The sequence below is a fragment of the Primulina huaijiensis genome, chromosome 6, assembly GCF_012295235.1.
Source record: "Primulina huaijiensis isolate GDHJ02 chromosome 6, ASM1229523v2, whole genome shotgun sequence".
In the NCBI taxonomy this organism is placed as follows: domain Eukaryota; kingdom Viridiplantae; phylum Streptophyta; class Magnoliopsida; order Lamiales; family Gesneriaceae; genus Primulina; species Primulina huaijiensis.
Window position 1 is genome coordinate 3,492,773 of NC_133311.1, and position 7,841 is coordinate 3,500,613.

At 42.4% G+C, this 7,841-nt stretch overlaps 1 protein-coding gene across 2 annotated transcripts; it reads right to left on the reverse strand.

Moving 5' to 3' along the window:
* Window positions 1-335: 335 nt before the first annotated feature.
* LOC140978999 (protein TIME FOR COFFEE-like) lies at window positions 336-7,591 on the reverse strand. 2 transcript variants are annotated; one of them, XM_073444340.1, is made up of 13 exons: window positions 7,135-7,591; window positions 6,539-7,045; window positions 6,251-6,435; window positions 5,894-6,161; window positions 5,396-5,807; window positions 5,217-5,277; window positions 5,048-5,143; window positions 4,665-4,947; window positions 4,489-4,561; window positions 4,306-4,372; window positions 3,862-4,233; window positions 1,169-3,599; window positions 336-1,087 (listed from the first exon to the last, which is right to left on the reverse strand). In XM_073444340.1, exons 1-13 carry the CDS (start codon window positions 7,217-7,219, stop codon window positions 1,047-1,049), a joined length of 4,881 nt encoding a protein of 1,626 aa, XP_073300441.1. In that variant the 5' UTR covers window positions 7,220-7,591; the 3' UTR covers window positions 336-1,046. The 2 variants fall into 2 exon arrangements, with proteins under 2 accessions (XP_073300441.1, XP_073300440.1); XM_073444339.1 differs by having other exon boundaries at window positions 7,169-7,590.
* Window positions 7,592-7,841: the final 250 nt, after the last annotated feature.

Sequence of the window (7,841 nt, forward strand, 5' to 3'; positions counted from 1 at the left end):
GATTAAATCAACCCATTGATTTCAGTGTCATTAAATTGATTATTAAAATTATATATTGGAGCATTCATTTTACCACTCTAGCATAAAACATAAGCTTGACTTCACATAATGTACGTCAGAATCATTCTACGCTCGAATATGAATATATGCATGGATTTTCAAAAGGTCTGTTAGTTTGCCTTTCTTCAACATCCTACTTAATGGAGATTGAGTATCAAATTTATATTCTTAGTCTCAAAATTTTCATAAACTCTAATACCAAGTGGGCAGGGGTCATATTTAGTGTCCTTGAAATGAAATTATTCAAGGAAATTGTAGAATCCAGAAAACAGACATAAATACAAGAATGTCGATTTAACTTTCTTTCCAAGTGTCTTCCACTTTTATATCAGCAGGCATATTTTCACATGTGAAATTAGCAAAGAATACAACAATCAAAGAACAGCATCAACGCCCGAGGATTTGGACATTTGGGGCCATGTCTAGAATCCAAACAAATGAAAAAGAAAGAAAATAAAGCTGCGGCAGCATCATCATTACTAAAAACCAAAGAGTAGGTCATAGCTCAAATGCACAGGATGAGGAAAAAGGAGGCTGGGCTACACTGACACGTTCTAGAAGCATTTACAAAATGTCCAAGAGGTGCTCTTTTTTCTTCTTTTTTTTTTTTTATGGAGAGGAGAATGGTGTTTCAAGAATATGACCAAAACCACCTCCACTACTTGCCCAAAAACCACAGAAGGGGGTGTCCTTTTCAAGCTCTGCCTGTTCAATTGTCTTTCTAAGTTCCTCTTGTCAAACATACAAAAACATGGGTCGAAATTCTATATCTTCGAGGGTCAGGACTTTTTAGGCATCAAGGTACAAGATGAACTCAGTTGGAATTCTGTCTACAGACAGCAGTGTACAAGCTACAGTGTCGGTATCTCAAGGCAACTTCTGGCAGCGCCATTTTCGATTCAATGTAGTCATCCGTCCGAAATCAACTATGGCATGCATCATCATGGAGTTCATATAATGGAGGATACTTCTTTGCTAAGATATTATCATTTATTCTCAGGCTGCCATTGTTGCAAGTTGTCATTTCCTGGTCAAGAAATCAACCTATATAACGAAGGTTCACAATAGAATGCGCAAATATAACAAAATGGGCAGAATAAATGCTAACCAGCAGATTGTTTGTGCTCCGAAGGTTTTGTCTGAATGGCAGCCGGAACAGGATGAGCATAAGAGAATCCAACAGGTAAGAGGGTTCCGGCGGACTGTGCTGCCAATTGAGCAGCATGGATAACGCCTTGGGAAGTCAATCCACCACCTTTAACATTACATGTGGCGGCAGCAATTGCTTTAGCTGGATCATTGGTGGCCGTACTCGACGTAGTGACAGAAGAGGTTAATGACTGCGCCCCAGTCGAGGTTAGTGGCGCATTTTGTAGCTGCTGCGTTGGCTGACTCTGCTGGTCTGGCCGTCTTCTCTGCATATAGTACCCACTTGGGACAGAAGTGGTGGAACTTGTACTGATGGGATTCGTTGTTTGGACTTGAGAAAATGGATTTGAGAAGAACAGCTGTGCCTGCTGCATAGACTTCGGAAGCTGCTGCTGATGAGGCTGCTGTTGGATATGCGGCCTTGCTCCACTACTAGGGGAGGAAGCTATTTGAGGGTTTCCTAGGATCGATGGAGATTTCTGACTTGGTATAGAAGTAGGGTTTTTGATCGGCTGCCCTGACAGCGAAGAAGCTTGATTCATTTTGTTGCTACTAGGAGCAGTCGTAGTTGTTCTTGGACTTCCACCCGATCCTTTCGAGATGGAAGAGGTTGTAGGAGAACTGACCATCATAGGGGCCGATGGACCCTGCTGGTTATTCAATGGTGCTTGCCCTTGCGCACTTGTCTGTGTCTTTTGATTTCCTCCAAAGGATATTTGTGTGTGCATTGGTGGTTGAGCCCGTGGATGCTGCTGAGAATGGCTTTTGAGCGTTGATACGGTTGATGAGGCCGGAGGAGACGGCGCTTGAGAGGTGGCTGTTCTTGTATGATTTTTCCACTGGGGAGATTGAGCTGGGCTGTTATTATTGCTCTGAACAATGTTTTGTGGGTAACCGGAGAGAGGGTTTGGAAACTTGGCAGATATGGAAGAAGATGAATTCAAGTGATCGGAGTACACGTTTCCATTGCTAGTTGTTGGTGCCTTCCGAGTTGCGGCCAGTTGCTGCTGCTGCTGCTGCTGCTGCTGCTGTTGCTGTTGCTTAATTTGCAGCATCTGTTGCTGCTGAAGCTGAGCTTGAATGTGAGCATTCTGGATATTAGCAACTCCTGCACTATTGGCTGTCCCAGGTCGGGAGCTTCGAGCCGAGCCAGTCAAAACATTCAGGGATCGAGCCGAGCTATCGATTCCACTATTTGCAGGAATAGAAGAAACAGGTGTATCGGCCAAGTCTGATCTTGTAAATGCAATAGACTGTGCAATGCCAACCTTCCCGGATGAACTTTTTCTTTCAGCATCAGTGGAGACGGAATCTCCACCCCCTGATTTAATATCCTCTGAGATTCTAAAAGTCTTCTTTTGTGCTGCTTGAGCAGCAGCAACAGCAGCAGCCACCATTTGGATGTTCTGTCGAGTAGCTTCTGGGAAGTTCTGAAATACGGTATGATTTTGCGTCATGGAAGCGATATCAATGCCAGGGCTGGTATTCGAGCCATTGATGCTACCGAAAGACATCGCAAAGCTATGGGGAGGTAAAGATTCCACTCCACCTTTCGATTTCTGCTGTTGTGTTTGTTGTGGCGGCTTCTTTTCACTATTACTAACAGTTCCAATTGGCACAACGTTGGAAGCAGCAGCACTAGCCAAAACAGGTGGTGGAGTCATCAAGGCAAAATTTTGTGGGTGAATTGGCATGGCGAAATTTTGGCCGTATATGTTCACAGAGGCCCAAGATCCTCGGTTATCAGTAGTTGATGGACTCTCTTCACTGCCTATTTCATTATCGGCAAGCCGTGGCCGATTCGAAGATATATGCTGATTATGTGCCTGTTGTATATGCTGTGATGACTGAGGTTTCTGAGCTGGAAAATTTGTGCTTCCAACCACACCACTAGCGCCGCCACTTGGGGAACGAATCTGCTGGGATGGCAAATGCCTCTGGGATGAAGAGGAGCCACTAGATGCACTTGCATTTTGGTGGGCTTGCAGCATTTGCGGAGACTGAGAGGCGGTCGGTTGTTGGTGCTGAAGTTGAGAGGGATGAATCATCTGTGACGAATAGAAAGGACCATTGAAGATAGGCATCGCCTGTGCCGGGGTCCCCCTGTAGTTTGGTGGAGCACCAACGGCAGGAATAGGAAAAGGGTAAGCATTATTTTGTAAGATCGCCAAGTACTGTGTTTCATTGGTAGCCATGTTTGGGTAGTTGAAGCTCATTGGAGTTGATGCAGCTCCAGCTGTAGCAGGCGCACTTGCAGAGGCAGAACGAGAGGCATTGGATGAAGCCTGGCTTGCAGCTGTATGAGATTTGGCGGCAGCTGGCCTCTGCGAGGCGGCTGCAGCGGCGGCGGCTGCCTGTTGTTGATTCAAAGGGAAGATAAAAGCTGGCCCCTATGAAAACAAAATCCCAGATAATAAAATCACATCAAAACTTATATAAACGCAAAATTAAAAGGAAAATAAAATCACATCAAAACTTGTATAAACGCAAAATTAAAAAGAAAAAAAAAGGAGTTTGATATTTATAATCCATTTTGTATTTATCCACACTCCACTCCATCACATGTATAAAATAATCGTCAAATTTATTTACAAATAGAGTGCAAATAACAAAAAAATATAATGTAAACATCAACTTCCAAAAAAAACATACCACTAAATTACTAGGTGCCGCCACAGGGGGCACAGCTTGCTGGAGCATAACTTGTTGCTTTCTGTGAGCAGAATCCGAGGAATTAGCAGATTGAGAAATTTTTTCCTTACCACCAGCAAGGGAATTGCTAGTCAGATTCTGCCCTTTTTTCTCATGAATGTTACTATTTGCACCTCTAACGGTACTATTTCCAAGCAAATCGGTGACTGTCACAGCATTCATATTTCCAGGTTTTGCCCCAAACAATGATGCCGAACCTGCAGCTGCTTGCCAGAAGGGATTCATCTTCATGAACTGTTGGAAATAGTTTATATTCCTAGCAATGTAGCAATGCGTAGCACACCGTTTAGGCCGAGGTTGAGAGAAGGGCGGCTGCAAAATTAACATTGGCGATCACGAAAGATATTCCAATCGAAGAAGAGGAAAAAGTTAGTAAAACCATACCTGGATAGGTGGTGGCGTTACAGTGCTTCCATCCATTGAGACAACTCCTTGCAATGGTGCCATGTATCTGCCACCAAAATACCGAATCGTACCAAGTTATTTCCCGAAAAGCTGGAGTATTAAAACAGATTTACTACTTCAAATTCTTTAAATGAGCCTCAGAAACACAACAAACAACCGTACCCCATAGGTGGTGGAAGCCCACCAGGCCAGGCAGCCATGGACAAAGGTAAAGGCAATGAGCTCGCCAATTGACCTGAGTACGAGACCAAAATCATTCAACTCGAAACCGGAAAATCCTTGAAAATACACAGAAAGATTCCCGGGTCAAAAAATGGATTAAAAAAAAATCAACTTACCAGGTTTCCCAGTGGCTGGCTCCTCTTTGGCCACTTTTAGTGGCATTTGTGGCTGCTTCAAAACCTGGTGCTGTAATTTATTTCCACCATCTCTCTCTGACTTTTCCAAATCAAGCTCTAGATCAAGATTCCTACCCTTGTTCTCAAATGGCTTCAGCAATTCATCTTCTTCTGCTATTTTTTCACCTTTGATTTCTTCACCTGTCACATTTGTCAACTTAACTTTCCCACTTTTTCCTTTCTCTTCTTCTTCTTTATCTTTCAACATCATAGACTTCAACTCCTACACGAATAAGAGTTTAAAAAACATCAAATAAATGCAGATCCATACAGCAAAAAAAACCACTTTTCAAGAATCTGAAGCTCGGTATCTAGTACAATACCGCATCAACGATGGATGGATCCGGCTTCTGGTCTGAGCCTGCCAAATCAACCTTGGTTTCTTTATCAGGAGACGATCTGACCAGAGGCGGCGGAGCCTGAAATGGGTTCAAAATTTTCAGATCAAGAAGAAATTCATTTGTCCAACAAAAATCGCATCTTTATACCCACCATCAGATCTATGACAAACTTCTCTTCCCTCTGATTTTCAGCCTCGGCAGGAATTAAAGAGCTGAAATTTTTCAGAGAAAAAACACAACACAAAAATACCAACATTAGGCCTATTTCAAGAAAATGGTCACCAAAAACAAAATCTTGCACCACCAAACATCAAATCTTGAAATTCTCACGCTTTAGTAATTGTAACAGCGGCTGAAGCTGTCGTTGTCAAGCTCGAGTCCTGGCGACCGCTAAAATCAGTTCTCATCTCTTTCCCCTTTATTGAGACCGTCTCTTCTTGTTGAACCAGATCTGCGTTGCTCTTCGATTCTTCAGCAGTAGATTTAAAGTCCGAATCAATTTTAATAGATTCAGGAGCTTTCAACTCTAGAAGATGTTGCACCTGCTGACCTTGAGAATTGACCAAATCACCACCCATTTCAAACCCGTTCTCTCCAGTGGATCCCGAGATTTTTTCCAATTTAGGCGATGATATTTCACTCTTAGGAGCTTGGTCCACCTCCGGTTTCGCAACAACGGGGCTAATCCGAGCACCATAGCTGGAATTTTCCAATACTTGCCTTGGCCTCTTTCTCTTCGGAGCTACAATAAAATTAATAGTAGTGAAAAACCAAAAATATAAACCGCGAAATCCATGTGGAATCTCCTCAAGTGTGCTTTTAACATACCAACAGCTGATAGAGGACTCGTATTACAGGCTATATTAATATTATTTGCCGACGCAGAATTCGAGATCGGCGACGAAACATGAGATTTCGTGTCGCTGCTGGATCTATTGACTTCTCTCCAATCCTCTTTCTTCAAAGAAGGGCTTTGATGTTGAGTCTTCAACCCATATAAAACCTCAGCAATTTCTATTTCCAGCTCCTCCGGATTCGAAGAACTAGTTTTCGATGACACCTTAGAAGGTTTTAGCTTCGGTCCGCTGTCAAGTTTCTAAATTTAAAAAAAAAGCATCAGAAAAACTGAGAAAATCTATAAATCTGAAATTTTTTCCAGAATAATGAAGATTCTTGAACACTAACAAGCTTTTTTCTAACGGAAGCATTGGAAGAAGAAGGCGACACTGGAGTAGCCGGAGATGGAGCAAGGCCTTGTCTCATCGGAGAACTTGATGCTTGCAGAAGAATTTGCTCTCCTCCGACAATCCCACCGGCGCTAATATTATTGCTACTCCCCGAAATCCGATCATGGGACCTCTTTGCGCATGCTGAAGAAACACAAATCAAGATAAAACCCATAAAAGAAACATGTTAAAAAAATTAATAATAAAAAAATCAAAGAAAAGGGATTTTAATGCTTTGGACTTTTACCAGAACGAGCTTTTCTTGGAACAGAGACACCAATCATTTCATCACCAGGTTTCCAGACAGGACAAGCCTTGAAAACCTTGGAAGAAGAAGACGTACTGGGGGGGAAGGTTTTCCTTGTCTGAAGATGGTGATTAGCGGTGATGATATTCGCAGCACTAATATCGTGTAAATGTTGACTAAGACCACTGCTGTGGCTGTGGTGGTGGTTGGAAATCGACCCAACCGTTGGCGGCAACAACCTAACCCCGCCGCCGCCGGAGTTTCCTTCATCGTCCTCGTCTTCGTCGTCGTTAACACTATCTTCTGAAGTTTCATCTCCTCCAACATCATCTCTATTGCTCATCAATCTCTCAGCTCTTCTCCGTTTACTCCTACTATCCCTTTCTCTCAAATCTCTTCCTCTTTCCCTTTCTCTCTCCCTCTCCCTCTCCCTCTCTCGATCTCGATCATTCCTCGCTCTGTCCCTTAATCTTATAGATTCCTGCAATTCCACTCCCAAATCTTCATCTGCAGAACCAAGAAAAAAAAGAACTGAAATAAGAAGCAACCCAAGAAAACAACAAAAATAAATAAATTTTTTCTAAAGAAAAATTTACAATCAGATCTGTTTAAAGCTGAATCCGTGCAGACCTGGCGATCCTCTGAGACTGCTTGTTCTATGTCTTCTTCTCTTGAAACCATTAGAGCCCACAATACTAGCCCTTCTGGTTTCTCTATTCCTATCCATTACACCCCCTACTCCACTCCACAAAATAAAATTTTGAGCTCGACCCAGATGACTAAATCCCAATCTAAAACCTCATCTTCGGTCAAGAACAAAAGAACTCGCCGCAAATTCTTGATTGAAAACAAGCTCCGGCGATATAAATTAAAAAAAAAACAATATTTTTCCAAAATCTCTTTCCTAAATGGGCTTCCTCCACCCCCAAAACCCCAAAATCCACCCTTTTCCTCTCTTTTTCTTTTTCCCACACCCACTGGTTCCCTCAACTCTGTCAAGAAATGAGACCTTTCTTTCTTGCAATCTATCTCTTCATCTTTTCTTTTGGGGCTATATTTCACATCTATACAGCCTCAGATGCACTTACTTCGTCACCCGAGTCAATCTCCACCCTCCGATCCAATCCCATCTGCCAGCATGGCTGCATCCTCAGCCGTCCAGTTATTATTAATAATTAATAATTAATAATTTAATAAAAAACAACACCCACCCATCTAATTATTACCGGAACGTGTCGGTTTCCTGCTTTCCCCATAAGATTCCATATTTTTTCTAAATTTAAAAAAGGTAATTACATTAAAA